Here is a 22351-nt window from a genome sequence, read left to right as displayed (position 1 = left end):
CATTTAACTGGGAATTAGGCTATGTTTTAGCCCTTATTTGTGGGTTACTCTTATCTGCTACTAACTCATGATGACCATTCGCTGGTCACTTTTTTTAAGATTTTATTTATTTATTTGATAGAGAGCGAGAAGAACAAGCAGGGGGAGTGGCAGAGGGAAGGGAAAAGCAGGCTTGATCCCAGGACCCTGGGATCAGGATCTGAGCTGAAGGCAGGCGCTTAACCGACTGAGCCACCCAGGTGCCTGTGGTAACCTTCTACTCTCTTCTGGGCCTCGGTTCTCCCTTCTGTAGAATGACGGACCTGTGTTAAAACAATGGTTCCTCGCTTTCTTTTTGCAACCCTTTGAGAATGTGGTGAAAGCTACAGGTGACCTCTCCATAACAATGCATGTACATGTGTATATAACAATTCTATGAATAGCTATTTATAACAGCAAAAGATTGGAAACAACCTAAACGTCCACCAATAGATGGTTAAGTAAATCGTTATAGCCATTCAATGAAATTCCTTGCAACTGTAAGTAGAATAAAGAAACCTTCTATATAGTGATATGAAAAGATTTCCATCATGTATTGTTATATGAAAAAAGCAAGTTACAGAACAGTGTATACAATATACAACCTTTTGTGATAAAAAACTAAACTAAATATATTTGAATTTTTATGCATAAGCATAAAGAAACTGGAATAAACGAGAATTTTGATGTTAGTGGGAAATGAGTAAAGGGGTAGGAGGAACCTTTCCATTGTATACTTTCTTATATTTTTGTTTGCATTATGTGAATACACTGCATATTAAAATTTTAAATTAAAAAACTATATACCTTCAAGAAGTCCAACCCACTGAAGCTAGAAGATAATTCCCAAACCCTGCTCAGCGATATTCTTTTATAATGATTTGACTTAATAAGCCTGTAATTATATACACTCAATGATCCAACAAGAACATTTAAGGAAAAATATTTTTCATCACAGTCCTCATAAACATATAAAGTAATTGGTGGATACTCAGTGATTCAACAGATCCTAATTTGGAATCTCATTTTATATAATTTTCCTTAATTACTGATACACTTTATGACAAATTTCTTCCAAGGGAAGAAGTATGCAGAAATTATTGAGCCATACTCCCTCTCATGGGTCAAATTTCAGACTATTTCACAGAGGAGTCCAGACTTTAGAAATAAGAATAGATATTTCTATCCTATTTGACCATATAATCAATAGTACTAGTAGGGAGACCAGAGAAATACTTTTTTTTTTTTACCAAAATCTCAGAATTTGAAGCAAATTAAAGAGCATATGAGAACATCACACAGCACCCACAAATTAGATGACATCTGGGGAGGCCTTCTTGCCTGATGTGAGCAAGAATCAGATGGAACTGGGCTTTCATTCATGCAAGTTACTTAACCTCGCTGGGCCTCAGTTTCATCTGTAAAATGGAAATAAAACTACCTATCTCATAAGGATGTTGTGAAGCTTAAAAGGAATAATAAGGAATATAGAAAGTAAGACGTAGAAATAAAAAGTAAGATATCCTAGGACAGTGGCAGGTGTCCGCTCGAATCAAAACAGACTGCATTCTGGAACCTGTAGTTTCTAGAGACTGCACTTTCATACACAAGCAACGCCTTCTTTTCCCTACTGAAAATAACACATGGCAGAATTCCCAGCACAAAAGGTGCAAATACGTGGCCTTTCCTAATTATGCTTCTTGAAAATTTCCTCCTAGGTATGCATTTCTTATCAAAGAGCTGTAGATGTTGTCTTGATTGAATGTGTCTCAAAGAGTCCTAAGTTATAACAGTTTTGTTTTGTGGTTTTTACAGGACACTTTCTATGTCAAGCTCGGCACCAAAGACTGGCAGGCTATGGAAGGTAAAGAAAGGCAAGAAGTTGAAAGCAACAGTCCTACAACAGACTTTTAACTGCCAGGATGATAGCAGGAAACCTACACTGCCATGGAGATAGAAGCAGCCCCTGCCAAGCGATCTCCATATACGAAACTTTTAAACCCAATCCAGTTTTTTGTTTTGTTTTGTCTCCAGCACTACTGGAGCTTAATTTTTGGAATTATTATAAATATAAATAACCCTGATTTATTGCTTCCTCACTATGTGCCAGGCTCTGTGCTAAGCATGCATTTTTCAAGACTTTGTGAAAACTGCACATGTGAGTTCATTCTCTCAACCCACTTCACACTCAAGTCTGAAAAGCTCCCTTCACATCCTCAAGTGCAACTTACTCCTTATCCGGATACTCCACACCTCTCACTGATCCATTCAGGCGCAGGAGCCACATCTTTACACGCAGTTCGACCCCAACCTCTTCACCCAGCACTAAACCAAGCACTTCTCTGATCCTCCAGGGCCCCTGCAAAGTTCGGAACCCTTCTTCCACACACCATTCCAACCTGGCCCTAACTTGTTCCAAGAATGCTGTTTCCCTCCAAACTTCTGACTTCCGCAAGGCGCGGGATCCCCTCACTGCCCCTCCAAATCCATCCTGTCCGTACTTCATTCCGAAGTTCAAAATTCACAAACAGATGCACCTGGACAGAGACCAGTTCCAACCCCATGAAAAGTCTACACGGCCGCTCCAGTACGGCCTGGGACCCTCCACCCCCTAACCAGGCCAGGCCCGGCGCACTCGGCCTCGCTCCGGACCCCAAAGGGAGGAGGGGAAGCTCCACCTGGCTCTGCGGCCGCGGCGCGCGGCTCCTGCTCCGGCCTGGGCCCCGCGGCGGCCGCGCCCCCGTCCCGGCGCGGGCGGCAGCGCTCGGGCTGGCCGCGGCGGGCGCGCTCGCCCTGCACCTCCGCGTCGGCCTGGCCGTCGTCGCGGGCCCGACGGCGGGCCCAACCGGGACCGCGGGCTCGGCAGCGCGGGCAACCCGGGCCCGCTGCGTCGGCGGCGCGCTGGGCGCAGCCTCGGCACAGCGAGTGGCCGCACGGCAGGGCCGCCGCTTCCCCCGGGGTCTCCAAGCACCCGGCGCAGCCCGACTCCTCCGGCCGCGGCGGTGGCGGCGGCTGCAGCAGCGGTGGCGGCAATACCAGCAGCGCGGGGCCAGAGGCTGCGCCCGGGGCCCCAGTCTTGGCTGCCGCCATCTCGTCACAGCGGCCCCGTCGGCCCCGCCGACTGAGAGCTGCCGCTGCCGCCGCGGAAGAGGCCCGAGTACTCGGACCTGCCGCCGCCATCTTGTTTCCCGTTTGAAGGGAGAGTCCGTTGCGAGGGAGAAGAGTAGAGGGCGGGGCAGTGCGCGGCGGGCGGTGCTGTCTACATATTTATGAGGGGGCGGGGCTCCAATGAGCCCGGGGAAGGTTCTCCCCGGGCCTGATTGGCGGAAGGCGAAACCTCATTGATATTTATGTTTACCTTATATGCAGTCTTCAGCCTCGCCCTCCAGTCTTTGCAATTTCCTCTTATTGAGCCCGATGAAGTTGAGGACTGAGGGGATTTGGAAATTCTGAGCGATGTTAAACTTTATGAAGTAATTACACGTATTTCTTCTGCAATACCCTGATAACTAAGGTTAACGTGAGTGGGGAATATGTGAATTATCCAGTACCCTCCCTCAGTTCTTCATTTGATGTGAGAGTAGCTGTTGTGACCAGGCCTACTGGGACCAGCAACTAACTACTAAAAACAACAGCTTCTTGTCAGTCCTCATCTCCATAGCCTCCCTCTCCACGTCCTTCCCGGACCTCCCTTTGGCTGGCAAAACCATACTTTCCTGGTTTTCTCTCAAACCCTCAGCTCTTTCTCAGACTCTTTTGAGCCCTCCCCCTTGTTTGGGGCTGAAGTGTAGGTATGCCTCTAGGCTCGAGCCTCTTCTCTCTTTGGGTGCCACCTCACCCTCACCTCACACTTTCTTCCCGCTGAAACTCCCAAATTGATATCTGCAGTCCAGACCTCTCGAGTCCAGCCTTGCATATTCAACTGCTTGATGGAAACATTACCTTGGATGTCTGCATTCCCCATGTACAAAACTAAAGTCACTGTCTTCCACCCTACTTCCAAAACAGCTTGTTTCTTATTTCCCTCATCCTATTAAAGGTACTATCCGCTGAGTTCCTCAAGCTCTAAACCTAGTGTTGTTTACTTTTCCCTCATCTCCCACGTCTGTCAGTTTCTTGTTCTCCCACTAAACTATTTTCCCACCTATCTTCTCCTCTTCAGCCCACTCCTGCTGCCCAATTCATGTCTCATCATCTCTCACCTAGATTATTGCAGTAGCTGCTATAGGTTGTCTTCATGCCCACAGCCTCTCCTCTTCTAATCCATCCAGGACTACAGCTCTCAGAACTGCTTTCCAAAGGACAGCTCTGACCTCGTCATTCCTGCTGGGGCTATTCACCAAGTGAGGTGCTCAGACTTTGATGCCAGCTCCCTTTCTGGATGCGGAGGGGATGGAAGGAAAAAAATGACTCCCCTCTGATAGATGGTTCTACTGTAGCAATTCTCCCGCCCTTTGCTTTCTTTGCACTGAGGCAGATCTGGAACAGGAGGACATTAAGCAAATGGCATTTCCTGTTGGGAATCTTTATAGGAAAGCATACATTTTATAAGGAGAGCAAAATCAAAAAAGGAACATAATGGAATGGAAGGCATCAGAGGCCCGGGGTTTCCATGAGACTGCCCGGAAACAGTGTCAGAACTGGTGGTAAGCCAGAGTTATTGGTAGAAGTCAGAGAGCAGGAAAAAGAAAGTCGATTCCCAAGATGAGATCCAGATGGCTAAAGAACAGTCAAGAATTAAAGAAGAGTCTTTGGGGAATTGAAACAAGGTCTTGTGTGCACAGAGGCCCAGTCAGAATCCTGGCAAACAGAAGTATGGCTTCAGCTGGACTGTCCTTTATCTATGGATCCTCCTCATTTCACACCCCAGCTGAGATTCTTGAGTATGCTTTTCCCAGATTCTGACAAGGGGGCCTGTGGTCCAGAGATCAAGCCAACTACAATTAGAAACGGGGCCCTTGGGGGGCGCCCGGGTGCCTCAGCTGGTTAAGCGGCCAACTCTTAATTTCAACTCGGGTCATGATCTCAGGGTCCTGGGATCAAGCCCTACATTAGGCTCCGTGCTCACTGGGGAGTCTGCTTCAAGATTCTCTCTTTCTCTCTGCCCCTCCCCCGGTTTGCTGGAGCATGGGTGTGTGAGCTCACGCGTGTGCACGCACACGCTCTCTCTCTCTCTCTCTCTCTCTCTTTCAAATAAATAAATCTTAAAAAAAAAAAAGGAATGAGGCCCTTGGTCTGGGCTCACTCTTGACAGCTTGGGGCTCTTAATCTGAAGCCTATTTACTGTTGGAAGAGCTGAACCATAGACATGCAACATGCTTTCTTGCATACAAATAAAGACAGGAAATTTCCTTTTACAGAGGGAAAACATAAGACGTCTGCATAGTACTAGACCAATAGCCAAGAGATCTGGGATTGGTCCTGGCCCCTTTACCCCTCTCATTAACTCATGTGATTTCAAAGAGGTAACTTCTCTGTGGGCCTCAGTCTCCTCATTTTTAAAACAAGGGTATTGGAATTCAGCAGTTCTCAACCCGGGGTGCACATAGACACACAACACAGAAATGTACACACACACACTCCAACAACAATGAAGTTCCACCTCAAATCTACTGAACCCCAAAACTGAAGATGGAATACCAGCATGTGTATTTCCTCAATGCCATAGGAATTCTTATGACTACTCCCAGATGAGACCACTACAATAGATCAATTGAAAGGTCTCTTTTAGCTCTACCATTCTAGAAGTCGGACTCCCAATTTCTCCCAGTCTCTCCTTTCCTCTATGCCGTTGCCAAAGTAATCTTACTAAAACAGTAGCAGGGACAGAAGGCAAGGCAAACCTAAGAAATCTGGAGAGTTATTCACTGTGTGGGAAAATGAGGGCGATGAGGAGAATTCTAATGTGTCAAGTCTAGGAGCCTGAGATTATGATCGCAACTGACAACTGACGAAAACAGAATAAGTGGAAAGGAAAAGGAAAGATGAGGGCATGGTAGACATTTTGTTTTATTTTAGTTCACCATCAGCATCTCAAGTCCTTCTTACTTGGGGAAAATGCCCCATTCTGTGCAGTATTTGCAGTACTGCTAAGACTAAGGAAGCTGAAGCAGGGAGAATATCAGTGGCTAGAACACGACATATGATCCAGGCTTGGCCACCTGGCCACTCTCTCTGAACTTTGAAACTTCAGGGAATGACACGAGACCTACTGACAAGTTTAGAATTATCCAGAGCAACAGAGACAGTAGGTGTCCAACCACAGTGGGTCTCTCATAGGGATTGGGAGTAGGGGGCTCCCTACCATATAGTAATGGTGGCCATTCCAGATCGTTCCTGAGGCACGAACTTGGTTCTGGTGCCTGCTGCCTGGCCTTCCTAGGTTATAACCCATTTCCATATCCAACTCTCCAGCCTTCCTGTCAACTCTGTATCCTTCCAGTAAATTCTCTTTTTTTCTTGAACTTCTCACAATTTTTGCTGTTTGCATCACAGTACTCTGACGGAGATACTGGCTTGTTGTTTTTGAAGTGTCATCTGAAAATGGCTGACAAGGGTGCTTTCTAAGTTACAAAACAATCTAAGAAGCTTAGTCCAACCGCCTAGAGTAGAATGAGCCAGAGTTGCATGAGTTCTTGTTTCTAAGCCCCCACCTGTACCACGAGAACACCAAGGCAAGAGGGACTCACAGACTCACTTCAATGCAGTCATCAAAGATGCCAATTGGAACAAATAGCAGAGCCTCCAGACCAACGCTTCTTCTCCAGCTGCTTTTGCTCTGCCACTCCTACCATATCTTCTGGGGATTGTATTGCTGCCCAAATTCCCTGCTCTCCTCCTCACAGTGCGTCCACAGTTCCACGCCACCGCTAGCCCTCCAGCACTCCTCATACAAATCACTGCAAACCTCCCCTTTCCGCAGCAACCGGAGGCTCCAGCTCCCTCCAGCTGGACTGAAAGACTCAGATGTGAAGCAAGGCCATTCGGCCTCATTCTGTGGGGACAGGCCGTTTCTCCCTGCAGGCCCAACAACCCCTTCTTGCCAGCCCAGGTGCTGAGTCCATCCTGAGACCTCACACATCTAGGAAGGAGAAGGATCAGACCATACCAACGCCACCTCTCCCCTACCCTCCTCATCTCTTGGGGTGACATCTTCCTGTATTCTTCCCCCCTCAAGCCAGATTTCCCCTTGAGATTTGGCATCCTCCCTTTCGCTTTAAAGATTCTTGCTACATTCTTACTGTTAGTCATTTTCTGTTACTTCCCTTTTGTTTCAGAGGAAGAAGCGGTTCTTTTTTGTAAAGCTAACTCTTTTGTCGTCTTTCCCGCCTCCTCCAGACTCTGTAAACACTCTACAAATACAAATAAGCCGTGGTCCCTGTACTCCTGAGGTCACAGCCTAAGAGAGAAGCAAAAGTATAAGTAAATAAATGTAACAGAAAAAATTATAACAGAATTGCGTGCGCTGTAACTGAGACACATACAGGGTAATGAAGAAGCAGAAAGAAAGCGGGAGTGGGATGCAGGTTTCACAGAAGAGAGGTACATTCGAGGTCTGTTCTGGAGGATGAGGAGTTCACCAGGTAGACAGACAGGATGGCCTTCCTGGCATTCCTGTGTGGGACTGATAAAGAACTCAGTGTGGCTAGAACATTGGATTGGACATTAGGCTAGAAAATTAGAGAATAAAAGGACCTAGAATTTATTGAGCAACTACCATATGCTAGGAACATGCAAGGCTATGACATATCTATTTCATTTAGACCTAAAGTAACCCTGTGAGATGTGTATGGTATTATCTCCATTTTACAGAGAAACTCAGTATATTGGGGGACTATTGAAAGGTTTAACATTTGGACCAAAGGAGTACTATGGATTTGTATTTTATAAGAGTAACTCTCGGGATGCCTGGCTGGCTCAGTCAGTTTAGCGTCTGCCTTCAGCTCAGGTCATGATTCCAGGGTCCTGGGGATCGAGCCCCGCATCGGGCTCCCTGCTCAGCAGGGAGTCTGTTTCTCCCTCTCCCTCTGCCTCTCTCCCTACTTGTGTTCTCTCTCTCTCTCTCTCTCTCTGAAAAATAAATAAATAATTTTTTTTTAAAAAAAGGGTAACTCTCAATCCTATCATTATCAGTGAGGAATAAAAAATAATCTAAGCAGCCTTCCTCCTACCCCCGTGGAGTTGAGATATCATTGAGATATCACTGGACAGGGCAGGTACCATTCATTTATTCAACAAATCTCTTTTGAGCACCTGCTACATGGCAAGGTAATATAGGTGCTAAGAATTCAGCAGTGAACAAGGCAGGCAAGGTATGGATGCTGTACCTGTTTGGCAGGGCAGGCTTTAGGTACAGTATTTGGAATGTTCCAGATAATGTGGGATGAATGAATGTTATACCCTTAGTCATGCCTTTAATGTTTAGCAAGGTTCAAGGCACAGTGCATCGTCAGAAAAGAAAAAATTCTGTTTAGCAAACAAGCACATTTGTGGAAAAAAATAATTCTTTAGTTTCCTTACATTTCCTGTCTAGATACCCATAAATCCACCTGGAATTAGCAACTATCCTCACTCTGTTTCTCTCTGCCCCTCCCTCCCCTCTTCTTGGTTTTTATTCCTCTCTTCCCTACCCTCAGGGTCCCTATTCTTTCTCTTCTTGGCTCTGGCCCAAGAGTTCAAGCAACCAATTCCATCTTTGATTTAGTTGTGGGGTTTTTGTTTTTTTTTTTTTTGAGGGAATAGAGATGGCTCTAAGCAGTCCTTCAGGTTCAACATATAGATAATAAGGAAATAAAGGGGCAAATAGCCCTCCCCAATCCCACTTTGAGTGAAACACCTAAAAGACAGCTCTTTCTCGGCTAGTGTTGATCACCTTTCACAATGTAAATCACATGTCTCATTCTAGCACAGTCTCTTCCCCCATCTCACCAGAGAAATCCTTCTACTACCTTCACTTTGGCTTATGGCTCTACTCCAGGAAAAGAGTGAGAGGGAGAAAAAAAAACATTTTGTCATAAATAAATGGACAGATAGTTATACTGACCAGAAGGAAGAATTTGCCTCAGAACAGAGCACTGTGATGGGAGCAGAAGAAAAAGTCAGGGGGACTACAAAGCAGCCTCCCAAAGATTGACTGGTTTGGAAAGAAACAGCAATGAAGTGGGTTTAGCTGGCGGCTGAGATCAGGAGAGCATGATCTCCCAAGTTCCTCTATTCTGAAGAAGGAGAGGATTCTATACCATCTACCAGTGACCAGTGAGAAACCTGATTGGTTCTCTTCTAGAATGATCATTGTTCCACAGTTCTTTGTTTACAAGGCTTGAGCTCTGCCATCTCCATCCCTGGGAAAAGCCTACCGCTGTCTCCCCGACTGTGATGTTGCAGAGCGACCACCAGGGGGCAAACCGAGACTACTGAGCTCTGGCCACATCTCTTCACCTAGTTTCCATGGAGCCCAACTCCGACCGTCAGAGCAGGAATCTGGCTTTAGAAATCATCCAAGGCTTCTGATGAAATAAATTCGTTTACAGAGAAGAAAACCAAAGTCTAGAGAAGAGAAATAATGTGTCAAGGCCACATAGTGAGTTCATGGTGAAATAGGAACCAGAAACCAAGTCCAGTCCTATACATGTTCTACCGCGTGAAGCTTTCTCCAGTCTCATACTTAATTCTAGAATACACTGGTTTGTAATGATATTTTTTCCTATGAAAAGGACTTGTATCTCCAATTAGATTGTAAGCACTCAGGGCCAGGGACTGTGTTTTGGACCAGCCTTGTACATCTCCTCCTCCAGCACCTAGCACATGGCTCCTATACCCACAGATGGATTTCAACAAATACTGTGAAGCTCCCATGTGACAGGCCCAGCAATGATTCCTGAGAATACAGAGAGGAAAATGTACTGTCCCTGCCTTCAAGGAGCTCTCTACCTAAGGGAGAAGGCAAGCTATGTCAACACACAACAAAAATTCAGGAGACAAGTTTTTAACAGTGGTGCAGGCAAAGCAACAGGGAAGCACAGAAGAGAGACTATCTGGATGGGATGCAAAATTGGGTCCTAAAGCAAGAAAGAGAACTCATCAAAAAAGGAATGGAAGTTCCAAATAGAAGGAACAGCAGAATAAGCCAACACACAGAGATGTGAAGACATGGCGTGCTAAGCAAAAATGATTGTTTCTGAGTAGCAGGAGCAGAGTACGTGCAAGAAGTTAGAATGGGGGAAGGAGGAATAGTAAATAAGACTAGAAAGGTAGTTTGAGGCCAGCTGTAACATTGATGTATTCATTCATTCATTCATTCATTCATTTGATAAACAGTAAGAACCCGCATGTTCCACGCAGCACTGTTGTTGATAGTGATGGTGGTGGTGTGATGATAATGAGGTAATAATAATGATGATAAAAATACTTATGTGGTTAAATTCCAAGGACTCAGAGTCTTAAATCTAGGGTTCACTCCTCACATGAATCAGATAATCCAAGTTAGCATTCTGTCCTCCATTTATTTTCATTTATTTAAAAAAACATTCACGGGCACCTCACCTGGCTGGCTGGTGGGTGGAGCATGTGACTCGATCTCGGGGTCATGAGTTCAAGCCCCAGGTTGGGTGTAGAGCTTACTTTAAATAAATAAGTAAGTAAATAAATAAATAAATATTTTAAAAATTCAGTGAGACTCCACTATGTGTGGGCACTGTCTGGGGAGCTAGGAATTATAACAGTGATCAGGAATTAAAGTCCAGGCTATCACAGAGCTTTCGTGTGAACTCATGGAGGAGGCAGACACACAAGTGAAGAAATACATTTCAGATAATGATAAATGACACAAAGGAAGTAAAACAAAGCAGTAGAATAGAAAATGACTGGTAGGGGTCATCAGTAGATAGGCTGGACTGGGGAAACCTCACTGGTTTTTGAGCTGAATGAAGTGTCAGTCAGGGAAAAAGCTGAGGGAAGAGCGTTCTGAGCAGGAGAAACTTCAAGGGGAAAGACCCTTCAGGGGTCCAGGCAGCCTGGTGTATCCCAGGAGACAGAAGAAGGCCCGTGTGCCTGAGCATAGCATGCAGAGGGGCAATGGCCTGACGTCAGAGGGTAGGCAGAGGCCAGGTCATGGCAGGACTTACAAAATGTGAAGGGTTTGGATTTTAATCTAAGAGCAATGGGGAGGTCTTAAGCAAGGCAAAGACATTACTTGATTTACATGTTTAAAAGAGAACTCTGAAAAACTAATTAAAGAAAACTGTATATTGCTGGGGAAAAAACAGAGATAACTGGTGGTTCCTCATTCCCATCTTTGGGCAGACACAAGGCCTGCCACCTCATGGCTATGGGAGCCAAGTTAGATGGCGCCGTTCTCTGGCACTCTAGTTACATCACCACAGACCCAGGGAGAGAAGTCTCTGAGGACAAACTGCTTTGCAAACGTCCCCCTGAGCGTGGAGGAGGCAGGAGCATAAGTCCCATTCTCCTTTGTGCTTGGTTAGTGATGGCACCTCACCAGAGAGGAGGCTTCCTGTTGGTAGCAGAGCTTAGGATCTGGATGAAGGATGTTCCCCCTCTGTGGCTTCCAAAGACACTTGTCCGCACTCAGTTTCCCTCATAAGGGCCCTGTGAAATTAAGGGCTTATGTCTTCCCCCCATCCTGCTTTCCCAATGCCTCTTGCCATCAGAATCTCTGTTTGCAGGCGGTTCTGGGAAGAGAGGGCCCACTGAGGTCAAAAAAAAAAGACTTAGAATATGTTCACAAAGCCACATTAAAAGCCCATACAAATAAATACAGGTGAGCCTCACATTCATTCTACAAACATTTATTTAGGCCAACTATATGCACAATATCTGGAGATCCAAAGGAATGTGTCCTAAAGTAATAACAGGTCTTAAGTAAATATTTGTTATATGGATAAGTAACTCCAACCTTGCTGAAGAGTGGGAGTGGAGTAGGGATTGTTCAATTTAGAGGTAAATTAACTTTGACAGCTCCTTTAAACAAGACTTTCCTCCCAATGTACCCAAACTGGACCCGGCTTCAAAGACTCAATTTGTTCACACCTTTCAGGGCATCATCAAGTAAAGGCAATGTCCTCCAGGTGGCTCTAAGGGCTCAGGGGAGCTGAGTGTTAAATTCTCACGAATTTTGCAAGCTGGTTGTTAAACATGATCATTCTGAACATCAAATTAAATAAACTTACATATAAACTGTATTCAAAACATTCAAACTCTTCAACTCCTAACTATATTACTACATTTTACTATCAATATTCTTGAAATTATTTACATCTATTGGACCTGATAATGGAAATACTACATAATGGTCCCTATCGTCAACTCCACACTCAGTGATGTCACATCAATAGCTTGAAATGGGCCAAGATGGGAGTATCTACACCATGGAAATTGTAAACTGCTATAAACCAGGGCTTTTCCCCCCTGGAAAGCTGGTTATTATACATTTATGAGCACATCTCTGATGCAGAGTCTCTATTAGGTAGTCTTACATTCACTCTTAGATGAATCTGCTTTTGGAATCTTACTTACAGAATCTCTCTAATCCTTATCACTATGCTAATTTTACATAATCAAGCAGCCTATGGCCTTAGCCACAGATAACATGTCACAAGAGGACTATTTGAAGGAAGAAGGATCTTCTTCAACAAACCTTTATTTAGTAGCTACTACGTGCAAAGCTGTGTGAAGGCTAGGGAAGACAGTAGTCTGTGTTCTCGAGGAACTCACTTTAGAGGACGTGACCTGAAACCGTTGACGATACAATATGGTAAGTGGTAAGTGCTCTAATGGACATACAGAAGCATGAAGGAGAGAGCTAACTCAGACACCATGAAAGAGACTTCAGTGAGAACTTGACCCGCAAGCACCAGCGTCTGTCTTGTTCTCCACTGTGTCCCTAGCACCTAGCACAGTACCTGGCACAGGGTTGGATGAATGAAGGAGGTAACGATTCTGATCCTGGGGAAAATAAGGCTACCACAGAAGAGTGGGGAGACGGAGGGCATTAGTAAAGCACAGCACTGCAGAAGCATGGGGTGGGGCGAGGGTGGGGGGCAGCCAAAGAGCTCAGCACATTTGAAGAAAGAGAAAGTTTAATGTGGTGTGAAGTTCCAGGGGTTGGGACCGGTAAGGATGCGAGTATGGAAGAGGGGTTCTCTGTCTCAATCTCTGCAGAGCTCTCAAGAGACAAAAAGAGTTGGCTTGTTCTGCATAGCCCTGCAGGGGAGAGCTAGGAGCCATGTGGGAAGTCACAGAGAATCAGATATCAGTTAAAGAACTTTCTAACAGAGCTGTCCAATAATGCAATGGGCTGGCTGCCTTGGAAGGCAACGAGCAAGTTCCCTAAGAGGGAAGAAACAGGTACCAAACTTAGTACGACAAATTGCTATGGGTAGATACCTTTTTTTTTTTTTTTTCTGATTAGATTTTGGAAGAATCTATCAAGTCTCCTTTCTTAAAGGACAACCATCTTAATGCACAACCATCTTCAACACAATTCTACAGAAGACGCAGAGATTTCCCTCAACGGCTTGTTTCTTAGGTCAATCACTGACTAAAACCAATGGCAAGAGGCACGCTGAAGGCTCCCCCATGAAAATAATATCTTTTCAAATCACTGAGGTCTCCACTCATTCATGAAGCAATTATTTCTTTGTGTGTTGCCTTGCTAAGTGCTGGAAGTACAGATATAAATGATAAAAGGGCCCAGCTCCCCACAGTACTGAGTAGAAACGCAAAAGAAATATTTACTCCGAAATGCAAATACGTATTTATGCTCCAGTAGCTACACTACAAAGTGCTCTAGGAAACACAAAAACAAAAAATTTGCTTTGATTGGGGGGACTCTGGGAAGGCCTCAGAGAAGAAGTCACTCCGCGCTGACTTTTGAAAAGTTAGAAGGAATTCACTAGCTAGAGGAGGAAGAATATAGTGCAGGCAGAAGGAAAACACATACAAACATATGAAGGTGTGAAAATGCACAGACGGTTTCGGGAAGTGAGTGGTGGAGCGTTGGGTAGATAGTATTGGTAAGCAGGAGCCAAAATGTGCATAGTCTTGAATCCAATGCTAACAATTTTGGATTTTATTCTGTAAATGATAGGAAGCCTATCGTTTTTGTCCTGTTATTTATTTAATAAGCTTTTCATTTTGGAAAGATTTCTTTTTCCATTTTGGAAAGCTTTTAGATTGATAGAAAAATAACAAAGAGAGTACAGAGTTCTTATCTAAGAAGCATATATCTTCCACCCTACTTTCCCCAATGCTAACATCTTACCTAGCCAAGGAACCTCTGTGCAGACGAAGAAACCAAGATTGGCACATAACTATTAACTGAAGTATAGACTTGGTTCACCAGTTTTTCCACTAATGTCCTTTTACTGTCCCAGAATCCGGTCCAGGATACCACATTGCATTTAATGTTATTTATTTATTTATTTATTTATTTATTTATTTATTTATCTATTTACTTCCAATAATGGATTTTTTTTTAAAGATTTATTTATTTGAGAGAGGGAGAGAGTGCGTGCTTGCGCACAAGAGCACGAGTAGGGGCGGGGGCAGAGGGAGAAGGAGAGAAGCAGACTCCCCGCTTAGCAGGGAGCCTGACATGGGGCTCAGTCTCAAGACCCTGGGATCATGACCTGAGCCGAAACCAAGACTCAATTGCTTAACCGACTGAGGCACCCAGGCACCCCTGCAATAATGGATTTTAAGGAAAAAGTGATGTGATCAGATTTGTCAGTAGAAACAATAAGCAGAATTCTTAGGGCACATGTGAGGAAAATACATTGGAGGGGCCCAGATTAGGGGCAGAAGCGTTGCTTAGAAGCTGTTGGCAAAGTCCAGGTAAGGGATGACAATGGTCCCAACTCTGGGAGCAGGATGGAGAGGAGGATCGAGGTGTGTTTGGGTTTCATGGTGGGGACCTTTCCTGAAGTAGAACGGGCAGGATATAGGACAGGCGAATCTTGATTCACCTCGTCCATCTAAGACATGAATACATGTGTACAGCAGAATTTAAACAAAGATGGGGGAAGAAAAGATCTCTGTCCCAGATCCTTGGGATGAGATTATTTCTGCAATTAAGCACTACGTTTAATTCTGAGCTCCCTGAAAGCAAGGCAAAAAGGGAAGCATGATGATATACATAGCTCTCATTATCTGTTAAAATCCAGTATACTCAAGGAAGAGAAAGAGACTGGCCAGACTGGAGTGGGAGAAATTAAGTCTGAAGGGCACCTTGGGGTAGATCATGCTTGTCCCTGATTCTGCGAGCTCTGGGGAAGCTCCATCTCTGGGGATCACTGATTCTTCCCAGTGTTCTCTGTTCTGGAGGGGATAGCCTGGCAGCACATGGGAATGGGGAGCCCAGCCTTATTGTAAGAAAATATCTTTACAGCCAGCCAGCCAGAAGCATGAGAAGGTGGAAATGATTCTCTAGCAGAGTGGCATGTGGCTCGGTACCCTATCTTACCTCTTACCCTTCTCAGTCCTTTCCCCTCCCCTGCTCACTGGACTTCCCAGGAGTTCCGCAAGAGAAGCTGGGCAGGAAGTTGAGGTCCAAAGCCAGATGGATGAACTTGACCAAAATGGCCCAGCAAGTTAGGGAGAGAGCCATCCATGGAGAAGGACCCTGCCCTTTTGGTTTCAGAGCCTGGGTGTTTCTTAACCTGAAAGCTCAGGGGTCCTACTAATTCATGCACTCATTCAACACAAGGTAGGGGGCACTAACCACGACTTTCGGGGCTGTACCCACAGGGAGCTCGCCTTCTGGTGGGAAAGTTGAGACTTTGACAACCAGCTCTCACTGAAGAGGCCTGAACTTGGCCATCACTCTCAGGGAGGTGCAGGCCTTACCTGCAGAGACCAAGGAGAGATCACGTCCTGCTTCAGGAGTGGGAGGGGGGGGAAAAGCAGAGGAAGACTTCCAGAGGAAGGGCCAAGAATCCCGCTGGACTGGATTTCAACCTAGGCACGGAGCGTGTGGGTAGAAAGGGGAAGGTCATTCCAGCTGCCTGGAATTATGACCCCTTCTTTTTGAGATGTGAGTACTTTGACGTTCATTATCTCATTTCATCTTCGGAAAAAATGTGGAACGTATTAGGATCCCCATTTTTAGACTCCGAGGAGGCGTGTCCAAGACCACAAACGGAATTAAGAATGGCAAGTGTCCTGATTTCATCCAGAGTGATGTGCACGCACCGCCCTGAGCGCCTTGCCGTCCCCGCAGCCCGCTTTCCCTCTCCCGCCCCATCTCATCCTTCTCCACCCGAAAGTCCCACCTGAAGCCTAACTGGTTTGCGTCCTAACTGCGCTCTGGGCGCCACGGAGAGTCAGGGGTTAAAGCCCGTGGTCCGGGTGGCCCCTTCCCCCTCCCCAGCCCTCTCGCCTCCTCTCGGCGCCGCGCCTGGAGCGTGCGTCCCGGAGACCCGCACGAGAGAGGAGGGGAAAAGTGGGCCTGTTTCTCGGGTGGCCAATCCACCGAGCCCGCGGTGCCCCAGAGGAGGCGCCAGCGCTAGGCCAGCGCCAGGCCGGGGCTGCCTGCTTCCCGCGGCAAAGTACAAATGCGCCCGAGCGCGGCGCCTGGCGCCCTTGGCGTGCACAGCCGGCCCGCGCTCAGCCAGCCCCCGCGGCCGCCGCGCCGTCGCCGCCGCCGCCGCGGGTACCGCCGCCCCGGGTACCGCCGCCCCGCCGCGCCCCGGGACCCCGCAGCCCTCCCCCGAGCCCACCGAGCAGGGGGCGCCGGCCGCTTCTAGCCCGCGCGCCCGGAACAGCCCGCTGGTCCCGCGCGCCTCGGCCGACGCTGCGCGCTCTGCAGACCCCTGTCCTCCCCGTCTTTCTCCTCCTCCCCTCCCTCTCACCTTCTCCTTTGCTTTTACTGCTTTCCCTTCCTGCCGCACCTTCCTCCATCTCTCCATCTCTCTCTCTCCTTTCCCCTTGTTCTCTTTCCACCTTCCTCTTATTCCCACCTTCCACCTTGGACCTCCCTTTCTGTCCACACCACCTACTCCACCCTTCTCTGACTCTCCACTGTAGAGGCAGCCCTCCCTGGGTCTGCGGGTTGCTTTGTGCCCCTGTGCCTCAGTGTCCTCATCTCACTTTCTCCCGACGCCCCTCCCGGCTCAGCGCCCGGCGGCCTGGCCCTGGGGGAAGGAAGGATGGTTCCCGAGGTAAGGGTCCTCTCCTCCTTGCTGGGACTCGCGCTGCTCTGGTTCCCCTTGGACTCCCACGCTCGAGCCCGTAAGTAGGGGTGCTGGTGGGGCTGGGTAGGCAGAGGAGGGATTCGAGCCCCTGGGATGTGCGGGGTGGCGGGGGGGGGGGCGGGGGCAAGTGCCAGGACTCGGGACCGCAAACTGTTCTGACAGCCATAGGGCAGCACCTGTGTGGGGAGAGTGGAGACTTCTCTGCCGACCAGTATGGGCTGATGAGTGTGGGATACTGCGGGGGAAACTTGGGGAAACTCAGAGCCAAGGGGGCTGCTGCCACGGACCTGAGGATGCGGGGGGCTGAGGGCGGTGGGAGAGAGGGCAGGACACTGTGTGTGTGTGTGTTGGCTGCTGGTGGTGCTTAACGTTCTCAGGAGAGAGCCGGGCATGGCTGGCTGCAAGGGTGTGATGAAAGTAATGAAGATGTAGACTACTGCATTCAAAGGGAGCCCATGGAAAGACAGAAGAGCTAACTAGACAAACCTCATTCTGTTACCCCTTGTGATCCTCACAACACTCCCATGAGGTGGGTATTGTCATTTGCATTTTACAGATGAGAAAACAGGTTGACAGAAGAAACTTGCTTAAGTTAATAGAGCTAGTAAGCCATCCAAAGCCCGAGCTCTCCAATTCCAAATCCTATGCTTTCCCCCTCTCCCCCCCCGCCCCACAGCATCTGAAGGAACCTTGATTTGGAGCTTTAAGACTCTGGGAGGCAGCAAGGGCACAGGGAGATAGACCAGTCTTCGCTATCCCAGATCTTTTGAATACCAGCAGGTGGAGGGCACCGCTCTAAGCCTCAGTTCCCTAATCTATAAAATGGGAGTCAAAATCCCAGGGCTGTTGTGAGAATTAAATTGGAGAAAATATGTGAAGCAACTAGCACCAGCAACTAGCTGGTACATGGTAGCATCATTAAAAATATCAGTCTCCACTTAGACGCAGTGTAACCTCAAACAGTTTATATAATCTCTCTGAACCTCAGTTTCCCCCTACCCCTGCAAGAGGCTGGTGGACCCCCTCCCCATCCCCGATCTCTTGGAATGCTGTGAGGATGGAAAACAAAACCAAAGATACACTTAATGAGAAGGAAGGAACTTAGTTCAAACCCTAAAATACCTGATAAAGAAACCGAGGGAGGAGGAGCAGGGGTCTGCTCCAGGTTACACAGCACAGGGACTGGGATGAAGACCCCAGTTTCCCAAGTCCCAGCCTAGCGCTCTGTCCTCTCCGCAGCTCAGCTCCCCCTTTCTTTTGCTGCCTTTCTTTTGCACGTGACTTTCTGGAGCTGGTGGGGCTGGATTCTGTTTCATTCTTGTCTCTGCTTGTGAGGGCAGGCTGCATGTCTGGTCGTCTCTGGGCTGCCGGCAGCATGAGACTCACAGAAGTCCTTAGTAATAAGTAATGGAAAGACCTCAGTGTTGGGTTCAAGTCCTGCCTCTGGCCCTCAGCAGTTGTGTGACTTATCATACGTCACAACTTCTCTGAGCCTCAATTTCTTGATCTCAGACAGAGACACACCTGGAACCCAAAGGGCTCTTGGGAGGATTCAAGGAGGTGACTGTGTTAAATTAGCCAGCACAATGCCTAGTACTCAGTAAATGTCTCCTCCCCTTCCTTGGGCCCCGGAGGTTTCCTCCTAACACTTACCTGTTGTTTCTTAAAAGGGACTTACCACAGAATGCCCTCCATGCCTGCCCCCCTTCCTCTTGGCACAGCATTCTTAGCCCCCAAGGCTTTTCTCCAAGCATCGCTGCCCTGGATACCTCTCTGACAGATGAACCAGAATCAGATCATTGTGCAGGATTGCTGATGTCCTACCCACACCCCTCCTGTCAACCTCCCGTATCTTGCCAGCCCTTCAGCACCTTGCTGGGTCACACTTCTTCCAGCAAACTTTCCTTGGCCACCCACGCCCCTTCCATCTCCTTCCTCTGCGCCTCCACTGGCCTTCAGGCCCCTACCTCTCACTGGGTCCTGCCAGAATTCTATCTCCCCTACAGCCTGGAGCTTAGCTCCACACATGCAAGAAAATTACTCAGAGCAGACTTGAATTAAGGTGAGGTGGACTGGCATTCAGAGGGGTGTGTTCAGATTCTGGGATGTCAGAGCTGAAAGAGCCTTTGAAAATCATCTGCTTCTACCCGCAGTTTTCCTATCCTTATAGTTAAACTGAAGCCCAGGAGTGGGAGAGACTTGCCCAAGTTCACACCGCAGATTTATTAAAGAAAAGAATACACAGATGTGTCACTTATTGGTTATGTGCATTGGGACAAATCACTTCCCTTCTCTGAGCTTCACTTCTTCTACTGCTGACTATCTATGAATCTAGGAACAATCCTATTCTATAGGCATTTGCCAGGGTCCTATTTGGGATCTCTTAGGAAGGTCCTTGTCTTAGTTCAAGTAAGATCCCACAGGCCTGTCATGCATAAGACATCTCCTGGTGACACCTCAGGCGCTTTCAGAAGTGATGCCAACAGATGGGAATTCTCAGGTCTGCGTCATGTCAGATTCCTGAGGTGGCTCAGCCCTGCAGAATGCCAAAGGCCTGTGAGCACGCATGGCGGTTTGCTCCTCGCAATGCAAGACTATTCAAACAAAGGTTATTCTGTCCTTGGCTCTGCTTCCAGCCACAGATTGAGTTCAACCTGGACGGAGTCTCAACTCTGGCCACAGGCTGAGCCCTGATCCTCAAAACTGTGACCACAGATCGAACCCTGATTCCAGGTCCATGACCTGGTCATTGATACTGATCCCGGCCCCAGGCGGAACCACAGACATGCATGATGCTAGTCAGTTTGGGCACCCATCCCCCTGTGAATGAGAACCTGCATAGTGTCTTGACTCCCTCTCCAGTGCTCTGCCCCTAGGTCAGTGCCTCTCTATTGTGCTCTTCCCTTACTAATTGCTACCCCCACCCCCAGCCCCCTTAAGGTATCCGGCATGCGTCTGCTTTCTCTTCCCTCCCGCTGTCCAATCCTGCTTTCAGGAGACAGTTATCAAGTAAAAACATCAATCTCTCTATCCTCACTCCAAGGGTAATGCGTATGGTAGGAACCGGAGCTTCTGTCCCCAGGTGACAGGATCCCAGACTGCAGAAGTAGAGATGGGGCAGAAAGGGAGCTCCCGTCGTATGACGTGGCACGGAGGACAAATTGGAGTCAGAAGGTCCGGGCTTCAGCCTGGCTCTGCTAATTCCAGCTGTGACACCAGACAAATCACCCTTCTCTGCCCCTCAGTTTTCCCAGCTGTAAAGAGAGATGGTTGACCCAAACAGGTTATCATTCAGACCATTCTGGCTTTAACATCCTGTGATTCTAAGACTCTAAGATCCAGAGATGCTGTTGCCTTGATTCTGAGTCTGCTCTGGACTTTGGAAAAAGCAAGTCGGGGGAGTTTAGATCTACAGCCTGGTCGTCCTGCCCTCAGACACCAGGAGAGCGTACCTAGAAGGCCCAGAACAGTGGGTGTGGAGGGACACCCACCAGTAGGGACCCTGCCTTGCTGTTCAGCTTAGCTGCATCCCCATCTACCCGTCCAGATGTGCATGGGGGAAGGGGGCACCCGAGGGAAGGCTTGACATCTGGCTCCAGGCAGGCCCCTCCCTGGGTGGGTTAGGTGGTTCTGCACCTCCTCCCTCCCACCAGTAGAGGTCTCTGTCTCACTCACTCGCCAGCAGGCGGAGCCCCGCGACAGCTGCACAGGGTTCCAGCTGTTGCACCTGTTCCAGGACTGGCCTCTCAAGTTCCCCCAGGCACTAGCCATGGCGCCGGCCTCTGGGGGAGGGATCCTGGGTCCCTTGGGCTCCCAAAGAGAAGGACTGGTGTGAGTGCGGTGCCCCTGGGAGGTGCAGCGCCGAGATCATTTCAGGCAAGCCCCTGGACAGGATCGCATCTCCTACCAGAGAACGCCATCCGTCCCGGTCTTCTTCTGATACCCGTTCTTATAGCCGGATTCTTCCGTATGGCTCACCTGGATCCTTCTGTTTGCACTTTGGTCTTCTTCTGGTCCTGCCCCCTTCGGGAAGGGATGTGCCTATAAGCAGCCCCCCAAGATCCGAAGACTGCCACTAGAGTTTGTGCTGGCATAAATCAATGATCTTAGGCGAGTCCTGATCCCTCTTCTAGGACTCAGTTTCCCCATCTGTAAAATAAAGGATTGGATGTCATCGCTCAGTCCCTAACTTTCTAAGATACCGTGAATATAAGTGACGTGTCCAAGGCAGAAGAGGATGTAAATGGTCTCATCTCTGCCCCCCTGACGCTTGCCGGTAACAGAGCTGCCCTTCCTGGTTTGACAGGGCTCTCCTTTGAGGTCCTTCTGTGCCCCCGAACATCTGTCATGTGTCAGAGAAGAAGAGTCAGGTTCAGAGAAGTGAGGGCCTTTTCCCTAGGTCGCCCAGCTTCGCCCCTGAGGACCTGAGGTTTTCACTTCTGACTCCTTCCCCCATTGGGTGCCAGCGCCCAGAGCAGAGCTTATGTCTGGGAGGGAAGCAGGTTTGTTTGTGTGAGGGGGAACCATAAATAAATAAAGTATGGCTGTGTGGGCGCCAGGGAAAAGATGGGAACGTTCTCACATTCCCGCACAGCTGGCTCGCTCAGGTCCTTGCAGGCTGGGGACAGGCCAGCCACAATCCCAGGCCTCTCTCCTCACACCCCACACCCCCCGGTCTCCTCCAGCTTCCCCTGCAGCCCAGAAGCTTCTTTCTGGTTGTCTTTTCTGCTTCCTGTTGGAAGAATTCCCAATCACACTACCCACTCCTAACTACCCCCTAGGAGGCCTTTATCATAGCATGAGTTTCAAGGCAGACTGTGGGACGGCCTTGGATGGGGCGTGAAGGTCATGGAACTGTTCATCCTCTTACCTGCCCAGGCCCCTGACCTTTTTGTACATGGTGGTGTGTGGTTTGGGAGTTCAGATGGCAGATGGCGAGAGCTGGAAAGGGGAGGTCAAACGTTACTTCCTGGTAGGTGGCAAGGTCAAAGTGCTAAGAGGGATTTGGCTACCTTATCACATGATGAAGTATTCTTTTTGTGAAAGAGGTTTCCAGGATTAAGAACCATCAATCACCTCCTCTTCCAGAACCTCCCCTCTCCATTGACTCCGTTCTTTCATGG

The 22351-nt window shown here is 48.1% G+C and overlaps 2 protein-coding genes across 2 annotated transcripts in view; one reads left to right on the top strand and one right to left on the bottom strand.

The window, feature by feature from the left end:
* Positions 1-3223, bottom strand: part of RNF169 (ring finger protein 169) — an 82006-nt gene extending 78783 nt beyond the window's left edge. Inside the window, exon 1 of the mRNA XM_028115877.2 lies at positions 2697-3223. Within this exon, the coding sequence (XP_027971678.1) occupies positions 2697-3198 (502 nt within the window). The 5' untranslated portion in view covers positions 3199-3223. The remainder of the gene's footprint in view (positions 1-2696) is intronic.
* Positions 3224-17183: 13960 nt separating this feature from the next.
* CHRDL2 (chordin like 2) overlaps positions 17184-22351 on the top strand; it is a 31215-nt gene continuing 26047 nt past the window's right edge. Inside the window, exon 1 of the mRNA XM_028115970.2 lies at positions 17184-17265. Within this exon, the coding sequence (XP_027971771.1) occupies positions 17184-17265 (82 nt within the window). The remainder of the gene's footprint in view (positions 17266-22351) is intronic.

Source organism: Eumetopias jubatus, unplaced genomic scaffold, assembly GCF_037043125.1.
Source record: "Eumetopias jubatus isolate StellerSeaLion01/CBP00866 unplaced genomic scaffold, mEumJub1_p1.0 scaffold_13, whole genome shotgun sequence".
Lineage (NCBI taxonomy): Eukaryota > Metazoa > Chordata > Mammalia > Carnivora > Otariidae > Eumetopias > Eumetopias jubatus.
The sequence above is the reverse complement of the archived record's forward strand: the minus strand, read 5'-3'. Positions and strand labels throughout refer to the sequence as shown.